This window comes from Carassius gibelio, chromosome B20 (genome assembly GCF_023724105.1).
Source record: "Carassius gibelio isolate Cgi1373 ecotype wild population from Czech Republic chromosome B20, carGib1.2-hapl.c, whole genome shotgun sequence".
Classification (NCBI taxonomy): domain Eukaryota; kingdom Metazoa; phylum Chordata; class Actinopteri; order Cypriniformes; family Cyprinidae; genus Carassius; species Carassius gibelio.
Window position 1 is genome coordinate 1,176,646 of NC_068415.1, and position 20,372 is coordinate 1,197,017.

General features: G+C 36.0%; 1 protein-coding gene and 1 long non-coding RNA gene across 3 annotated transcripts in view; one reads left to right on the plus strand and one right to left on the minus strand.

Annotated features, from left to right (window-relative positions):
- Positions 1-378: 378 nt before the first annotated feature.
- LOC127984009 (uncharacterized) lies at positions 379-2,434 on the plus strand. Its single transcript, XR_008160520.1, has 3 exons — positions 379-406; positions 1,411-1,598; positions 1,774-2,434. It is a non-coding gene; the product is annotated as an uncharacterized LOC127984009 (long non-coding RNA).
- A 4,239-nt stretch (positions 2,435-6,673) lies between these two features.
- Positions 6,674-20,372, minus strand: part of LOC127984000 (MAM domain-containing glycosylphosphatidylinositol anchor protein 2-like) — an 82,870-nt gene continuing 69,171 nt past the window's right edge. For both annotated transcript variants that reach the window (XM_052586449.1, XM_052586448.1), the window contains exons 10-17: positions 17,781-17,929; positions 17,426-17,603; positions 15,023-15,043; positions 14,503-14,658; positions 13,507-13,668; positions 11,308-11,441; positions 10,944-11,043; positions 6,674-9,351 (exon numbers count right to left, since the gene is read on the minus strand). In XM_052586449.1, the coding sequence (XP_052442409.1) occupies positions 9,263-9,351; positions 10,944-11,043; positions 11,308-11,441; positions 13,507-13,668; positions 14,503-14,658; positions 15,023-15,043; positions 17,426-17,603; positions 17,781-17,929 (989 nt within the window). In that variant the 3' untranslated portion in view covers positions 6,674-9,262. The remainder of the gene's footprint in view (positions 9,352-10,943; positions 11,044-11,307; positions 11,442-13,506; positions 13,669-14,502; positions 14,659-15,022; positions 15,044-17,425; positions 17,604-17,780; positions 17,930-20,372) is intronic.

Consider the following 20,372-nt stretch of genomic DNA (forward strand, 5'->3'; position numbering starts at 1 on the left):
TATTGGTCAGTTTGAGATTATGAATATGAGCCATCAGTGTGTTACTGAACAGAAGAACTGTAATTTCTCCCTAATGTCTCTAGAAAATATGATTGTACATACACTCCTGTTCGTCAGTGCATAATGAGCATCTTTTTAGCTTTCTGTAAATTTTGTAAATATTGTGTTCTTCATATTTCAATAATTTGTGTATTGTTTGTTTTACATTATGAAATGAGTTTCTCAGCATTATATCAGTCATCAGTCTTGGCTCTTCTGTAGATAATGAACCGTAATGGACTTTAGATTTCAGGATCTACAATCTGTTAAAACACACTGATGGACTCCTAGACTTGAGACCCATCCCGATGAATATGTTTATTATTATTATTAGATGGATATGTCTCTCTCTTCAGATCTTCACAAGGTCATTACACTCTTCTATATTTCATTGTTTGTTGTATTTCACTGATTTATTTCAATCTGAACATTGCTGTTTGTATTCAGTGAAACTGAAGTGTAAATCTGGAGACACAAACACTTTTTACATCACCACACAGAGACTAGTAAAATCTGTCATTGTGATATTCAATGTGATAGATTTCATTTGTCTCCTAGGAATTATGATCAATATTACACTGAAAAATAAAAAAAATTGGGTTTCAAACTATTTATTTTAGCTTCATAATTAGTATTTTTTAATTAGTCAAATAAATGTGTTTATTGAAATGTTGCTCAAATAAATTGACTTCAATTAAGAGATGCAAAAGATTTTATGTTAAAAGTTTTTGTAATGCTATGCTTAAACATGCAAATGAAGCATTAACTCATTTAATAGGCCTATGTACTCATTTCTCCAGAGGGAGGTTTAGATTGATTGAGTTTTTTTTATTATTTCATTTTTAGAAAATACTGTCAGAAAATGAATACATAAATAAAAACGATACAGTGGTGGTCATAATATTTCCAACACTTAATATTTTCAGCTGCTAAAACTGGTTTGAAGTCAGTTATTTCTATCTTTTGCTGTAGTGTGTCAGATGGAAATATCAGTTTCCAAATACTGATTGTGTCATTTATATTAATAATGCAGTGAGATGTGTGTGCTGCACACAGAGATGTGATCTGATCATCTTCAGTCTGTCTGGAGTCACATGAAGAAACAGAACAAACTGAGACAGACTCAATCTGAACAACTGTGTCTCCCAGACGCTTCCAGAAAGTCTGTCTCAAATTAATGTTTGGAAATGGAAACTCATAGGAGACACTACAACAAAAGATAGAAATAATAAAAATGTATCTGCTGGAAATACTAATTTTAATTATTTTGGCCCCACTGTGTTTCTAGGATGGACGACTTCATCTGAGTTTGACATAAACTGATGTTTGATTCATTGTTGAACTATTTTTGTTGTGTTGTCTGCAAATTAGGTATAAATGTGATGTAGACAAAAACAAAAACACACAGAGAAATCTGCTGGAGCATCAGGAACCACCACAAAACACCAGGACACAGAGAGAAATGGAGGACAGGAATGAAACAGAAATGACTGGATCACAAGAGAAAAGCAGAGAGATACTTGGGAGATGGAACAGTATGGAGACACTAAAGCCGGATTGTAAGCGTTTGATCATTATTTTTTAACCGTCACACTCCAGTCATAAAATATCACTTTCAGACAGATTCATCAGACTTTCTGCACTAGATGTACTACATATTTACAGATGTGTGATTATAGAAAAAACTATAAATCCAAACCAATGAGAATATTTCTATATGTTTGTGATTTCTAGTCTCACGTGATCCAGACGGACCTGTGATGTTCATTCAGATGTTATTCAGAGAACACAACATCACAGAGACCAGACACCAGCATCATCTTCATCATCATCATCATCATCAGAATACAGTCTGATCCGTTCCTGGGCTCTTTTTCACACTCATCTGATCACAACCAATGGTTCAGTTTATTTCATCTGTACTGTGTACACACACATAATTCTGAATGAATATGATACAGTTTTACAGTAATCTAACATATCATCAGCTTTTTACTGTATTTATTTTTAATCTTTGGGCTATGCCCTTTTATTTTATTATTTTTTTTTTTTCTGGTTTATACAGTATTTGTTTATTTTACATCATTGATATGAATATTTGTTTTCTATTGTGTGTTTGTTGTGCTAAGGTGCACATTCGGTCATGGAAAAGAAACACCTAAAAGGTTTATTTTGTAGCTACTTTTTCAAAGTTGATCAGTTTTTTCCTCGGGGTCATGACTGCAGCATGGTTCGGGGGGAAGTGTTTTCCTGTAATTTGGGATGGTTTGACCCTCGAGTGTAAAAGGGGCGTACTTGACCTCTCAGGAGTTAGTTCTGGTTTGGGTCTCTGTGAGGACGATCAACTTTAATGTCACCAGTAGTTGTGAGTCAATAAACTCTCTTTTTGACTGGAGTGTCTCCCTGCCTTTGTGGTCATGTCCACACACTGTACATTATGAAATAAAATGTTACTAAAATTAATTGTAAATAAATATGAACTATGAGTTTTTTATTAAATTAATTTTACTGTAATAATCTGTACTGCTGTAGTTCATACTGTAGATGATATCTGCTGAAATACAGGATCACAGAAATCATGAAAACACACATCTGAGCTCTGACTGTATGAACTCAGGAATATAATGCAGATGAACATGATTTCATATTTCAGACAGTCAAGTGTCGGTTTCAAGTGGGGGGTTTCTCAAACGTCTGAGGTCAGTCTAAGAAGTCGCTCAGGACAGTTTACAGAACGCTGCTGCGTGTCGTCACGAAAGTGTTCCTTTTGCTCTTGTGCCGAGAAATACAGAAAAAATATGTGAAAATACCCTTCTTGATTACTATGTTCAAAAAAACTGTCGGTTATGTCTTAAGTGTACGGAACGTCTAAGCGGCCTTCTTGTTTTCTCATTATAACGACTTAATTATCTCATTATTTCGACATAACGAAAGACTTTTTCTCATTATAACGACTTAATTATCTCGACATAACGAAAGTTGTTTTCTCGTTATAACGACTTAATTTTCTCGTCATCTCGTCATAACGAAAGTCATTTTCTCATTACAACGACGTCATTTTCTCGTTATCTCAACATGACGAAAGTCATTTTCTCGTTATAACAACTTCATTTTCTCGTCATAACAAAAGTCATTTTCTCGTTACAACAACGTCATTTTCTCGTTATCTTGACATAACGAAAGTCATTTTCTCATTATAACGACTTAATTTTCTCGTTATCTCAACATGACGAAAGTCATTTTCTCGTTTTAACAACTTAATTTTCTCGTTATCTCAACATGACGAAAGTCATTTTCTCGTTTTAACAACTTAATTTTCTCGTTATCTCAACATGACGAAAGTCGTTTTCTTGTTATAACGACTTAAATTTTTCGTTATCTCGACATAACGAAATTTTGTTTTCTCATAATAACAACATAACAGTTTTACTGTTTCTATAGTAATGAACTCAACTTTGACAGGCATCTGATGGACAGCCATGCAGACGCTCTTACTGTAATAATTAGCTCATTTTGCTTCCCCTAGGTAATAACGTCTACAATACCGTACATAAATAAAGGCTGATCAATCACTGTTGCTTTTTCCAAAGACAGTACACTAAACTTTTTGCTTTTTTAATTAACATTTCAAAACAACACTGCAAACACTTCAGGACTATTCTAAGATCTTTTATTGAGGTGCTTGGATTAAACTCACTTTTAATTTCCCCTTTATTTGAAATAAAATTATATATAATTTGTAATTTTTAGTAGTCATTATATGCTGTGACATATGCTGTGATATCATGTGTGTTACAAGCTTCTGTTTGAAAAGAGTGTTCATGTTCAGTGTGTGTGTGTGTGTGTGTGTGTGTAGAAAAAAAACCTTTACAACATTATAGAACAAAACTGAATTAATAGTTTTGTAACTTCTTAGAGAATATTAAGTCGTTATAACGAGAAAACAAACTTTCGTTATGTTGAGATAATGAGAAAAATAAATTGGTATAACAAGAAAACAAGAAGGAAAAAGTTATACTGCATGGTCGCTTAGAGCTTCTGTTGAACAGTTGAAAAAAGAATCGTGGCGTAGCATCTGGGCATGCAGGGTATGCTCGTGCAAATGGGCCAGGGCCAATAGGGGGGGCCAATTAATTTTAAATTGTGGCCGCAATAAATATATTTTTTTATGCATTTCATGTGTAGTAATTTCTTAATTCTCTGTAATGTCTAATTTCTCCGTCATTTCTTGTTTGCATTTATAAATTTCTTTTGCACTCCGTGGCTGCCGTAGACTAGAAATCTGACGTATATAAACGCAGTAAAGCAGAGAACACAAAGAGCTCGCTAACATTACAGCAGTTCTGTTTGCAAAAAAATCCAGAGACTGAAACACACAAAACTCTTTACAATCATGCATGACAATACAATACGATTGTGATGTTTAAAATGAAACTGTGGTTCAGAACAACACGCACAAATCATGGAAAGATAAAAAGAAAACATTTTAATTCTGCCACAACTAAGGCTCAACTCATTTTTGTTTGGTCTGGTTTCAGAGTTGGACTACTACAGTGAAAAACTTTTTATACAGTACATATCTTCACAATGGAGTAATGTGGTGTTAAACATGTGGAACAGTAACAAACACTATTCAACATAATCTAGAACCCAAAACTCTAATGTAACTGTGAGCTAGTTTCACATCATGTAGATTATCTCGGTAATGAAATATCGCCTCACTTGCATTTTCTGGCTAAAAATACATTACACTTTAACACAGATTCACACAGAACACAACCCTAAAAAGGTACATTTTGCACTAGTAAACCTGCAGAAGAATACAGGTAAAAACATTTGTTCAGTATTATCAGGGCTACCTGATGATGATTTTTTGACATTATTTGTAACATTTTAGTCCTGATTTACTGATGCACTGAAACGAGTGCATCGATCTCCATGAGAATCTGTTAAACTCGTGTGTTTTAATGGCTTCACAAATGAAGAATCCTGGTTCAATCCTGGTTTGATGGACGCATCTGATGTTGCTTCCTCAGAGACGTGTTATGATGCATCGCAACTGTATAAATACAAAAAAAATTATGTAAAAAGATTTCAATTCAGAAATCTTGCACAAAAAGTCCAGAAATTTGAGCTCATCAATAATAATAATAATAAAATCCCATGATAAAAAATTACCAAGATTTACATTTTTTCTTGCAATTCTAAATTTACAGAAAATAATTGTGAGATAAAAATTGTTGATATAAAATATGTAGTGTTTTATTCTTTTACCAATACTGTATGTACTTTTTTTGTCTTCTCAGAATTCATAGAATTGTGCAAATTCTGCATTTATATCTTGAAAATCTTTATGAGTTTATATGAGAAAAGAAGTAAAAAAGCCAGAAATAAAAGGCTGCAATTACTATTTATTTATTTATTTATTTATTTATTCACACACACACACACACACACACACACACACACACACACTCCCTCATTCTCTCTCTCTCACACACACACACACACTCCCTCATTCTCTCTCTCTCTTTCTCTCTCACACACACACACACACACACACACTCCCCCATTCTCTCTCTCTCTCTCTCTCTCTCTCTCTCTCTCTCACACACACACACACACACACACACTGTTGATGTGAACTCAATACATCTAACATCTAATGGTCACTAAAACACTTCAGCAGCACAAGATCAAGAGTCCAGAGACCATTAACGAGCACAGAACCAGAGACACACACCTGCAGTGCGTCCGGACACCAGCATCATCAGAAATACACATTCAGAATGTTTCTGCTTATAGTTAACGGAAATAAAAACTACAACCAAACCAAAAAAAATGTTACTTGAGATAAACACCAACTGAATGAATGAATAAAAATATAATATAATATAATATAATATAATATAATATAATATAATATAATATAATATAATATAATATAATATAATATAATATAATATAAAAACATTAAACTTATTTTAGCTAGCTTTTTCATTTTTAAACAGTTTAACTTGATGCTCTAAAATGACTAAAACTGAAAAAAATATGAAAACTATATAGACATATTTCACAAAAACACTACTTTATTTAGAATTAACAAGCATAGAAAATAAAAAAATTAAATGCAAAATATTAACAAACTATATTAGTATCTCAATGTTACTAAAATAACTCTGTTTTACTGTAATAAAATAAGTCTTGGCACTTGTTTTCTCATTACTTTAACTCAAATAATAACATTTTTAAGTTAAATAGTATTTTTTTATAATTTGTTCAAGTTCCTTGTACAGCCAATTTGACTATACAAACTTTTTAAGTTTTAGTAGGTTAAATTATTATTGTTACTTTTTCAAGAATTACTTAAATTTTGGTGAAAAGACAATAAATAGCCTAATGGATTTAAATCTTGTGGAAAATATTGATAATATTTAAACTTTTATGCAAATCTACTCAACTAAGTAACAGCTCCCATTGTGACAACATGCCCCGTAGTAAACTATATGTAGAAATCTATCTGCTTTTTTTTTTGTTTTGTGACTAAACAAAGACTTGCACAATGTCTAATGAACCTGTAAAACACTGCAGGAACAAGAAAGATTTCTGGCAATGTGTTTCAACAACACTGATGTAAAATAGCGTTCTTTATTTTTCTTCATTAGTTGCAAGAATGACACAAAAATGGTAAATCCAAAGAAATACAGTGAAAGGAAGCATTACTGGAAACTGCGTGAGTATAATGACTGAACGGCTGTTACAGGACATCAGATCAGATCCATCTACATCATAAACACACCGTGGATTCACATTATTATTATTATTAGTATTATTATTAATTTGTCTGAAATGACTTTGAACACACACTTTTAGGTCTGAGTTTTATTGGTAAATGTGACATTTTTAATTGTTCTATCAACCATGAAATGCAAAAGGTGTATGCAATTTTATTTTACTTTTTATTTTGTGCAATAGAAGGACTGAATTAACCAAATATTACCAAAATGTAATCCTGGCATTCGAGCTGTGGACCTTACAATTATCCAAATTACTCAATATAATGATGTTCAAACATAATATTAAAACAGTTATAATCGAATCCAAACAATCAAGGCATGTTTGCACCAGTTTCTCACTAAACAAACACAAAGAAAAATGATTGAGGAACGTTTTCATTTATACACACCAACAACACAGAATAATAAACAGCAATATTTACCTACAGTACATAGCATTTTTAATAAAAAACATGTGAATGTCAGAAACACATGGTTTAATGGTTTTAAAGCAACTGAGGAATCGTAGAGTTTGAAGTGATTCACTCGAACGAATCACAATCACTGCGAACGCCTGTTCATGTTCATCAGCAGATCATCACAAATGCGTCCAGTACATCCAGAAACAAACTAAGATGTCTTCAGCCCTTGTTTAACATCATTAGTATTTCCTTCATTGTTGATGTCTGTTTCTATACATCATAAAGACTCATAAAGAGTGTATTTGACTCGTGATTCATCAGACGGATGATTCTGAAGTCCTGTAACAATCAGTCATTGTACGGTGAATGAATCTTTTACATGATGTAGTGACTCTGTTTTAAACTATGCTACACAGCAGCACATATATGTGAGGTCCAGGAGAATAATCAGGCTTCGTTATTAGCCTCCCGCTGATTCACAAATTAAAGGTGGTTTTGGGGCGCAGGGAAGGAAATTGCACATTATGGTTCAGGACTTCATGGCTGGCGTTTTTAATCTCATGTTATTTGTCACTAAAGTAATGCATTGCAGAATATTAAACATTTCTATTATGAAACGGCTACTGAGGTGACACCTGCCGCATCACACCATCATTCATTGTGAAACCCAAATTTATTATAAAGCAGCCTGTGCAATGTTTATTTTAACTTTTTTTAAATTAATTCTTAGTGAGCTTGCAGCGTCGTTATATTCTGACATTGGTTTTGTAGGAGGACGTCACATATATGATGATGTTTATAAACGACTGAATCCTAAATGTTGTGCTTCCTTTGACTCATACATAAAACATCTCATATAAATCTCAAATGAACAGAGCTTCTTTACATATACAAGTTGTACAGTTACCAAACCAGCGTTTTCTGCCCGTTTTTGATATTCTCAGCGATGCAAGGGAGACGACGAGAAATAAAGACAGCAAAGTCGGAACATTTCAACATAAATCAGATCGAGATCGAGACACAGTTTCTTGTCAAAACATTTTCATAACACGTTTTTTTTTACAACACTCTTAATAAAAAGTAGCGCTCGGGTAGATACCGCCACCGATTTTCACAGTTCGTTTGTAAAAGCTGAGACACATTCTGGATAGAGTAATAAAATATTATTACAATTATTAATATTTTGTATTTTTTCTCTCAGAATGCACATTGTTCGGTGTATAAATGACAGAGGCATGACAGCCGAGGATGGAAAGCGTGACATTCGTCCGTACATCGTCCTCCAGCAGCCAAACATCGTGCGTTCGCGATTGTTCGTACGTGACGCTCGCAGTCGCGCATTCCAGCACTTTGGGGGCGATAGAAATGAGTATAAAATAGCCCATCGGAGATGTTAGAAACATGGACGTTTGGTGTCGATGGCCAGGCTAACGGATCGGTTTTTAACCTGAAGGCACTTCTTTTTTTAATGTCACTCAACTGGTGCTGGCAACGACGACGAACTGAGTTTCCACCGTCACGGACGCCAAAAAACGCAAGGTTCTTCGCTTGAGAACGTGAGCACAGTGTTGAGAAATCAGGCTGCTACTGGAGTCGGGGAATAAAGCGAAACGAGGGTCTGTTTTATTTGCATTTTAAAGCACCGATCCAAAACCAAACCCAGAACAATTCAAGAGAAGATCAACCAGAGGATGAGATGTTTTGTTGATTGTACTCCAAAGCACCAGAAAACAACATCTCAAGATGGAAAAAGGGAAGGGGAATGGTGTGTAAAACTCAGTTTTCTTTCGCAAAACTGCTTTCAGGTAAATCCAGATTGCGAAGTATTCGTTGTGCTTTTGAGGTCAACGTTCAAATCCTTGGTTGATTCCACACATTGGTGCATCTCGGCAGATTATTATTTTAAGCATTAGTTATTACTTTTCTGTTTGTTGTTGTTTCATTCCGATGTTGTGCCTCCTCCGCGATCCGAAAGCATGAATCTTTGGTGATTAAATATTGAGGAGTCTTTTCTCACGAGGAGCGTCACCTCTGACCGATGATTAGGGTAAAAAACAGCGTGACCCTCAGTGGCCATATACTGGAGACGCTGTGTGCCGCCGCTCCTTTGATCGCTGGAGGAAACACAGAGAAAGAGGTTAGCACTAACCAGATAACCAGGTCAAACTAACCAGCATGATGCCTGGTACTGTCATCTGTGTGTGGGAGTTGCTCTGCCATTGCAAAATCTGAATGGATGTAAGTTTGTTACTATACTGTTGATGGTTGCCATTAAATTCCATCGTTTGGAAAAACTGCTATAGAGTTAAATGGCTAAAATCAACTGTTTGAATACCAACATTCTCCAAAATATCTTCTTTTGCGCTTAATAGAAATCGAAAACTCGTATAGGTTTGGAGTGACATAAGAGTGAGTATATAATGACAGAGTTAAAATTTTTGGGTGAACTGTCCCTTTAAATCTTTACCTGGCATTGAGGGAATTTTCCAGCTTTTTGTGTTTCCACTGTTATACAGTAGGAGGCGCCACTCATTTATTTGATTGTTAATGCACAATCAGCATTTTAGATTGACTAACTCTAATAAACTGTGTAAGATTTCCATTGTGAGAATGTGAAAGCATAAATCTGACTTCCCAGAAATCCGCCAAAATAAAAGCTTGCTGAGTTTAGGTTTGAAAAGTATTAAAATTCATATAAATATAAAAAATGTAATGTAAATATTAGCATTGTATTTTTAAGTACGGTAAAAATAATTTTAACACTCACATTTTATTTCAATATATAATGATATTATTGAAATTTACTGTGTTGTTTATTGTAGTGTTCCTGTGGCTCAGTGGTAGAGCCTTGTGTTAACATCACAAAAGGTTGTGGGTTCAAAGCCCAGGGAACACACATACCGATTATAAATATAATATAATATAAATTTATATTCTGAATGCAAAGTAAGTTGCTTTGGAAAAAAAAAAAACTGGTAAATTCATAAATTCATAAGTTTATTTATTTATTTTTTTAAGTCCACTAATACAATTATTCCTATTAATCTTTAATTTTTAATAGTTATATTTAATGGTTGCAGTGTGAGCACCAAACCAAATCTCCAGGTGCTCTCATAAGAACCAGAATGAAAAACGTACAATATTAATGCAACAAAATATTATGATTTGTTTTGGAAAAAATTGCTGGCGGTGACTGTCAACTTAAAAAAAAAAACCATTGATGGGGAAAGAGTTAATGCTTGCTTGACGCAGGAAACAGCATTTAATAGCATCTCTCTCTAATGTTTTTTCATACACATGGTTGTTCGTAAATGCCTGAACTGTATTTCTGTGTTTCATAATCATCCTCCAGTGCATGTTATTACTGCAGCATTTGATGCTTGTATTTACGACACAAACACCTCTCATGGTGAGATCGATACGAGACGTCTCTTCCAGTCACGCAGCTTTGGATAATAATGGAAACCCTGATGCCTAATAACAATGATTAACACATAGCTTCACTTCAGGGGGACAGGAGGAAGGTTTTTCGTTTGCTGTGATGTTTCGCTCTCACTGCCGCTCTTGTCAATTCCAGGCCATTACCTGGCCTCATTTCCGTCTTTCTCGCTGTTTGTTCTCCTGTAATTACTGAGCTCTCCTGGACCAAATTGTGCTACATGCAATTACGGCCTGGTTACCATGGAGATGCATGCGCGATACATACGATTGGACGGAGGGTCCGGACACTCCCCCTCCTCGAGTGTGACATCATCGATGGCGATGTCCCCCTCGATCCCGGGGCCGCGGATGCCCTCGAATATCACCTGTGTGATGGAAATGGAGCACAAACAAAATAAAGCTCGTCTCAAGAGTCTCTTCTGGATTCGATATCAGCTTCTGTAAGATATGAGAGGATGTGCTAATATGATATTTTCAAAATATCGAATGTAGAAAATATAGAAATGTATTGTGTCATTGATGAATAAAAATAAAAAATTCCTTGAAAACTGACCCTTAACCTAGCATAAATGCTTTATAGATACTGAATGAATGTGAATGTCTCTGTGTTACCTGTGCAGTTCGCTCACCTGGAAGGAGGCAGTGGGATGGATGCTAATTTTGGCTTGTCTCCATCGGTCCCCTTGGTTCCCGCTGAGAGACCAGACTGGACCGGCATCTGAAGTCGACTGACCTTTCTGCTTCACAAATGCATTCAGAGTGCCTGAGGGAAAATACGATCAATTCATTTAACAACTGACCTCCTCAGTGTCATCCGACAGAAGAGCTGAAGAGCGCAAGTCAAATTGCAAATCAATCGAATGTACTTGGTTTCTACTTGGTCAAAGCTGTAGGATGGTAAACTAACACTCATGCTTGATTTGGGTACTTGGGAAAGATGTGTGAAAATCTGAAGGCAATAATCGACAATTAATCGTCAGTTCCAACACATCTTCAAAAAGATTTCCTCCACTTCAGCAGCACTTACATATATCAAAACTTAGAGTTTGATTCCTCTTAATGTTCTGAAGATTTCTACTGAAGGGTTTGTTAATATAACATTCACATGGTTAAAAAATAAACAAAATAAAAAATAAAATAAAGCAGCTGGGAGCAGTCCAGGAAAAGGTCCATGAGAGTGATTTTGTGCCTCTTTGGGATGGCACCACAAGGCATCATTCACTTGCAGAATGCAAACTACTGGAGGGAGCGTAGGTCTAAACTAGCGAGTTTAAGAATATTGGTGCAGCGCCAATGGTTGTCTTGTAGGCAAACATCAGTGCCTTGTATTTGAGATCATCTGAGTTGAGTGTCAACAGCAAAGCAATGATAGGAAAAGCCATACTTCTGAATGACAGATCCTAATGATGTCATGTAGATGGAGAAGAGAAGTGGTCCAAGCACTGAGCCTTGAGGAACACCAGTAGCAAAAATTTGTGACTCAGAAACCTCACCCCTCCAAGACACCCTGAGGACCTACCTGAGAGGTAAGGCTTAAACCACAGGAGTGCGGTTCCAAAGATGCCTATCTTTCTGAGGGTGGACAGGATAATCTGGTGATTAACAGTGTCAAAAGCAGCAGACAGGTCCAGTAAGATGAGTACTGAGGATTTTGAAGTTGCTCTTGCCAGTCGCAGGGCTTCAGTAACCGAGAGCAGGTCAGTCTCAGTTGAGTGGCCACTTCTGAAGACAGATTGTTTATTGTCCAGGAGGTTGTTCTGTGCAAGGAACTTGCTCAAGGCTCTTCGCAATGAATGGAAGAAGGGAGGTCGTTTTCTAAAGGTGCTGGATTTAGAGAGGTTTTCTTAAGCGGCAGGGTTCACTGAGCCTGGTTGAATGCTGAGGGAAATGTACCAGAGTTAAGAGAGGTGTTGATAATGTGAGAAAGTGAAGGTATGACTGAAGAAGAACTAGCCTGAAGGAGGTGAGTGGGGATCGGATCGTGCGAGAGTCAGAACAGTTGTTCATTTTGTTGTGGTAGTATGTCGTTTTAGAAGTGGAGAGTCTTACAAAGAAGGAGAAGAGGAGTGACTGATACATACTAAGGTCAGTAGAGAATTTTTATTTATGCCATTTCCTCTCTAGAGCGTTGTTCCCAGGGAACATCAGACAGCCAGGGGGCATGGGGTGGTGCGTGCTGATCTGGATAAAAGGGGCAAAGGTTGTTTAAGCAAGGTGCTAGAGTGGAGCAAAGAGTATCAGCAGCAGAGTCTGTGTCCTGAGCTGAAAACTGAGAGGGTGGAGGAAGAGAGGATGAAACCATAGAGTTTTAAATCGACTCCTTTCTCATTATATTCCAGCAGCTGCTCCGTGAGGATAAAACATCTGGTTTAGAGATGAAATGAGGAGTTGTGGTGGTTCTGGATGGCATGAGGAACGCGGCTAATGGAAGCGCTGTGATGGCGAGTGTTTGCTGTGAGTTCTGGGATTTAATCCAGTAAACAAACACAGACAGAAAAAAGTCCAAAGGCAAACTGAAGTGAGTTCAATTAATCAGCTGTGAGCAGAGTTTTTGTCACAGCTTTGTCATTCAACCATATGCACAACAAATATATCTTTATCCATGCAGATTCAAAGTGCTCATTGATTTTTAAAACTCTCTTTCGTGGAAGTCAAACTACTTAAAGATTCACACAAAAAATCTAAAATGAAATGTTAAAATTACTGAAGTCAAATGAAAAAATTAAAATAAAAACAATAAACACCCAGTTTCAAACACAGGAATGATTTCTTGTCCCAGACTAAGATGCAAGTCTGAGATGTTAGTTGATGGAGTCTGAGGCTCTTACCGATGTGTTTGCCGTACATGTGGTAGTAGAAGCTGAAGCAGTACACCGGCGGGATGGTGATGCTGTAGGGGTTTCTGGGGGCCACATTAAACGTGGGGCTCAGGAGACGCGCCCTGTCACCGTCTTTACGAGGTCTGGACGTCTCGATGTACATGAAGAAACCTGATCAACACAAAACACTACAATGAGACACATACAGTACTTACACACAGTATAGAAACTACTGTAACACACGTAATATATACACATGCATATATATATATAATTACATTTAGCAGATGCTTTTATCCAAAGCGACTTACAGTGCATTCAGGCTATCAATTATTACTTTTCATGTGCTACCGGGGAATCGAACCCCCAACCTTGCGCTTAATAACGCAATGCTCTACCAGTTGACATACACAGATATAGAAACACACACGCGCACACACACACACACACATACACAAACACACACACACACTCACACACGCACGCACACACATACACACAGAAAGACACACACACACAAACATTTTAAGTGGATCAAAACCTTTGGTTGTCCTAAAACCTAAAACCAAAATGCTTTCGTGTTTCAGGACAACTTTGATTCGCTTCAGAAATCTGGAATCTGAGGGTGCAAAAAAAAAAAAAAACTCAATACTGAGAAAATCATCTTTAAAGTTGTCCAAATGAAGTTCTTAGCAATGCATATTACTAATCAAACATTAAGTTTTGATACATTTACAGTAAGAGATTTACAAAATATTTTACTGGAGTATTGGTGCTGAAAAATGTTTAAATATATTTCATATACAATATTTCTGGTTTATTCTGTAAAATACATACATTGACATAGTTTATCATATATTGAAAATAAATGAATATTTCTAAAATAATTTGTATAAATAATTAATATCAGTCATGATGAGCTGCTCGGTGAGAGAGACTCTGATGTCTGTGAAGAGCAGCTTCTGAAGACACTGATTCTGTCCTGAAGGCCTCAGATGCTCGTACCCTGTTTGGAGCCGCTGCGGTCCCCGCTGGGCCCCGTGTTGGGCGTGTATTTGGTGTCACGTGTGGCTGCGCTGTGTCTCGTCCAGTCGAAGTCATCGTTCTTGTCCTGAGTGAACATACAGACGGGATCCTCCTCAAAACTGCAGTGAAACTCTCCTAAGAACGAGCAGAAGCAGGCTTAGAGACATCATCATCATCATCATCATCGTCTCAAACACTCATGCATTCACAGCGCCAACGATAGAATGATTTGCAGACACTCTTGGTCTTATATTTAAAGCATGCTGATCTTGTGCAGACTGACCACAGATAAGTTCATGTGTGACCCAGACCACAAAACCAGTCATAAGGGACAATTCTCTAAAACTGAGATTTATGCATCATCTGAAAGCTGAATAAATGCTGAATAAAGTAAAGCATGAGATCCTGGAGAAACCAGAGAAGACACTACACCCCTCGAGATCTTTACCAGCTCCAAGAGAGAGAGAGAGAAAGACAGGAATCCTGCATAAATACTCACTCAGACGAGGATTGATGGGAGCTGTGAAGAGAAAGAAATCAGCAGCTGAATAACAGTTATTCACTATTATAATAAACATTTTTCAAAGTGACCCTAATTTCATTCAATGCAATCCACCAAAAAAATCACTATGAAAAACTACTTGTCATATGAATATTACTAAAATTGCTAGGAAATTTCACAAATAATTACAAAGAAACAGCAAGAAACACACTGAATGAAGCATATGATTTTTAAGGAAAGACTGAAATAAAATGTTGTTGTAAAACACTACAATGCATGTATTTTTTATTTACAACTCTTATTTTCACCTACAGGTATAAAGAAAAATATTAAAAACCTTGTGTTCAATATTTGCACTATTTTTAATAATTTGTTGTAGATTTATATATAGATAAATAAACACAAACAAACACAAGAACGTGTTAAAAGCATTTAATATAAATTTATACATTTAAATTAACTGAATTTTACTGACAGTACTTTTTCTATTTGCAATATTAAAAGCAGTATTTGCGCTTTGTTTTTTACAATTTTTCCCAATTATATATAATAAATATGAGATGCATTTAAAAACTTTTTCAACAAAAATGAATGATGAATAAAATGTTTTTAGAATTACTAAAAATACAGCTTTTTAATATCCCTTTTATTTTGCATATGTCATATTATTTTCACTATTTTAATTAAAATTGTAAAAAAAAAATTAAATCATATTTTATTTAACACATTTTATTTAACACAAAAAACGGATCTTAAAATTTTTATTTTTATTTTTCTGATGTATTGTTTAATTTAATTTAAAATGAACAAAGTCTACTTAAAAACACTCATTATTATTATTTTTAGTTTCCCTCAATCTGAGAAGTTCAAGGCTTGGCTACTTTTCGTAAGTTTGCCACCTGAACACACACACAAATAGGACTCGATTGAAAAATGAATGAAATTTTAACAGAATAACTGTAATGAATGGAATTTAACTATGTACAATTAATAAATGAATGCTCAAAAATAATGCAAATTTATGTCTGCATATTTATTTCTATCAAAACAACATAAATATTACTCTGAAATAATAAACCTAACTTTCACGTTCAGATTAAAAAGTGTACAGTTTGTCATGCTGCAGTGTTTTATCAATATATATGCATAAGCACGCTCATCCACAAAATTCTGTCCAAAAAAGTGTGTGAGATATGGAAAAAAAACTAAATATAATTTACAAAGTTTTTGACACTATTGGACCTCCATAGACGACGTTATACAAAGTATTTTTGACACTAATGTGACTCCATACTTTCTTGGGTGAAAATAATCAGAACATAAAAACTGTAACATCTTTTTTAAAAATAAATAAATATTTGTATTTCAAAGGTCTTAAAACATTTGCAAAGTTTTGTTCCCTTACTCAAGACTATGCTCTTTTCTTTTCTTTTTGGCATTTTTATGCATCTATTTAGTGTCTTGAATGCATTGTAAAGGGTTAAATCAAGGCTTTTCTGTGTCCGTCAGTCACATCAAATTTGACAAAGCATTCATTTTCGAGCAGAGTTTGATTACGGTCTGCTTTCTGAACTCCAGGCCACACTAATCATCCGTGACACTGTTATTCATCTGCATTAAGACAGAAACGCAGCATTCATGCTGTAATATGTTTAATAGATGACAGATTAACAGCTAACCTGCATTCAGAGCTCCTCCAGTCACTCACAAACAACCCTCTGACCTTTGACCCCTTTTAGTGATTGTTAATGAACCCATTCATCATCATTCTCTCATATTAGTTTACTGAAACACAGAACAGCGTGAGTGCATTATTAACAACCAATAACACATAAAACTCTCAAATCTATGAGGTTTAACTATTATTGATTATCGATTTTATATGACATACACTACTGTTTAAAGAAATGAATACTTTAATTCCTCAAGGATGCATTAAATTGATCAAAAGTGTCGCTGAAGACATTTCTACTGTTACGGTAGATTTCTGTTTTAAATAAACGGTGTTCTTTTGAACTTTCTGTTCATCTGTGAATCCTGAAAAATAAAACGCATCACAGTTTCCACAAAACATATTTTTTCTTGAGCAGCAAATGATTTCTGAAGAACATGTGACACTGAAGACTGGAGGAATGATGCTGAAAATACAGCGGAGCATCACAGAAATAAATTACACTTTAACACAGATTCACACAGAAAAAGCTGTTTTAGATCAGAATAATATTTAATAATTTTTACTGTATTTGTGATCATATTAATGCAGACTCTGTGAGCAGAAGAGACTTATTTTTATCACAAATCCTGTTTCATTCAGTGTGTTACTCTCCGTTTTGTTTAATTATTTGAGGAATGTCCTCACAGTTTCTGTCGTGTAGTTAGACGACTGGTGTTTAATCGTACCGCTGTACGTGACGACTCGGGTGGAGGAGTCTCCCTCTCCGAAACGTGTGATGGGCGTCAGTCGAACCACGTACGCCTCGGGCCGGATGAGCTCGGTCAGGTTATGAGTGATCAGCTCTCCTTTCTGGATGTTTCCCTCCACCTGAATCTCCTGCTCCCACCAGCGCTGCTGCCCCGTCTGCACAGAGATCAGACCCAGATCATCACACATATAACACACTGACTGAGAGATGAAGACGTCAATGCTCCTCAGAAGATGTGAGATGTTCTGGATGCTCTCTGCTTGTTGATTCACCTGTAATCATCACCTAAAGATGAGAGTATAATCAGTAGAGGTCAGGATCAGATCTAGTACCTGTCGGATCCCGAGGCGGTAGGCCATGATCCGGTCCACGGCGCTTGGGTTCATCTGCGTCCACTGCAGCTTATAGCCATAAACACGCGGCCGGTTCTGCCACAGCGGGCTATAGGTGTCATAATAAAACTCTGGAGAATACGCTTTCCCTGCACGAGAACACACACACACACAAACACACACACACAATACATAAATACAAAAAAAGACACGATAAATAATTATATAATGCATGAATAAGTACATTTTATTAAAAAGGAATACTTTTTTTTTTTTATAAAATCGAATAATTATAAATAAATATATTAAATGATAAAAATACAAGTTACAATATATTACAAATGAATGGATTAATAAATAAAAAATAAGTAAAAATAATTAATTATTTTATAATATTATAAACAAACAAAAGAAACAAACATGGTTTATGGATTAAAATGCAGTACTTTCATTCTTATTTACAATGTTATCATCACTGAGTTCCTGTGGCTTAGTGGTAGAGCATTGCGTCAGCAGCGCAAAAGGTTGTGGGTTCAATTCCCAGGGAAAACACATACTGGAGAAAATAAAGTGCCGCCTGAATGCACTGTAAATCACTTTGGATAAAGCATCTGCTAAATGTAAAAATAAATGTTATCAAACTCACAAGTCATCCATCAGAGATGAGAGATTTTGTGTAGAACCGTGAATCATCTCACGGATGGAGGAGCGATGACGTCTCTATCGTCACAGTATCTCTGCATGAAGATTAACGAGCAGATGTATCTCATTATCTGTTATTCACCTTAAAATGGAAACGACTGGAGCGTTAAATGAAAGCCGGCACAATAAAACAAAACCTAACAAAGCAGAGCGATGATGTTCATTCTGAGGATCAAAACACTCTTCTCACAACTCTATCGATGCGGTATTACTGTAGTGAAGTACGGTAATGTGATGGGAATATGCTGATTTCACAGTGAAAATGTAATTTTCAGCCCTGCATCGCTCCAAACCTTCAAGCGAGACACTGTGGTCCAAACAACACTGGACTGCCCTGATTTACATTACATGCACATAAAATAATTAAAAAGTAAAATACATTTTTGTTAAAATTTTCACTTTTGACTGAACACCTCTTTAAATAATAATAATTATATATATATATATATATATATATATATAAATCAACACTGGACCCCACTGACTGTCATTTGTAGCAGAAATGAGTCAAATCAGACAAATCAAAGAGTCTATCAGAGCTGTGTGCATTGAAACGAGAGCCGAACTCCTCAGGAAGTCATAAATCAGTTCTAGTGCCACAAGAACCAAGCAAGATGACCAACCAACCAACTTGTTCACACAACAGCTTTCAACATTAACACCAATAGAACAATTATTGACAATTTTAATTCGAAGAAGAGATTGTCAAATTTATTGTTCGTGATTGGAATGCAACGCTGGACATCACATGTAAACCCAGGAGATCAAGTTAAATACTTGCATTGACTTCCCCCCCCCCAGCCAGTGAAACCAGACTGAAATTCCTAAGGGGGAAGGGCTTTAAACCTTTGTCTTCACAGAAAAGTCCTTTGCCAGAGAATGGCAAAGAAACCCTTTTTATACATTATATATGGACCAGAATGAACTCAAAAAGACTTCTAAATGAATCGTTCCATCGCTTCACTCCATATTCATTTATGTGTAACCCACACATTTGACTATCATGTATAATCACTTATTGTGTATGTCTTTTGATAACTATAGGATACATAGTCATGTCTAGTATTGAAATAATCGCATTTTCTTGCTTGATATTGTCCTGACAATCATTTATTTGTAAAATATATCATAATCATGTTATAGGAATCATGTCCAAAATTAGACCCTGTGAGGCAAGAAGCACATGCTTGGTAAGATAAACAAATGATTTATGATACCCACCCCAAGAACATATCTGATTGGTCAAGGCAACATTTGAGGGGTGGCCAACAGGAAAGTTTAAATACTTTGGATACGATTAAATTTCTGCTTTTTAGTTCTAGTCTAGCTGCTGCTATTAGCCATGTCGGCTTTTAGTTCTAGCATTGCTTGTGCTATCAGTCATGCCTTGCTTTTAGTCTGCTTTTAGTCCCTAGCTGCTGCTATTAGCCATGTCGGCTTTTAGTTCCAGCCTTGCTCGTGCTATCAGTCATGCCTGCTCTTAGCTTTTAGCTTGTAGCTTTAGCTATAAGCATCTAGCCATGCGGTTAGTCATCATTGTTCTTTGAGCGCGGTTCCAGCGTGCCTGCCTGCTGCTACTATGCCACGATGAGAAAGAAAACAACCTAGTCTCGTCAAACGTTATTTCTTTTCTTTTCCGTTTGAGAGTTTCGTGTTCTGAGTTAAGTTTTGTAACGTCCATTCAACTTCAACCAGCCACACAACTCCAGCTTCAGCCAACGCCCAACCACGGGCTTCCCAAGACGTCACTTCACTACTGAACTTCAAGCCAATCAGCGACACCGGTATACCCCTTTCAACTGGAGTCCCTTTCACAGCAAACGAAGGCAACGTATCCCCAGATATTTGTTGTGCTGGTGTATCTAATATAATTTTAACCTCATTGAGGAA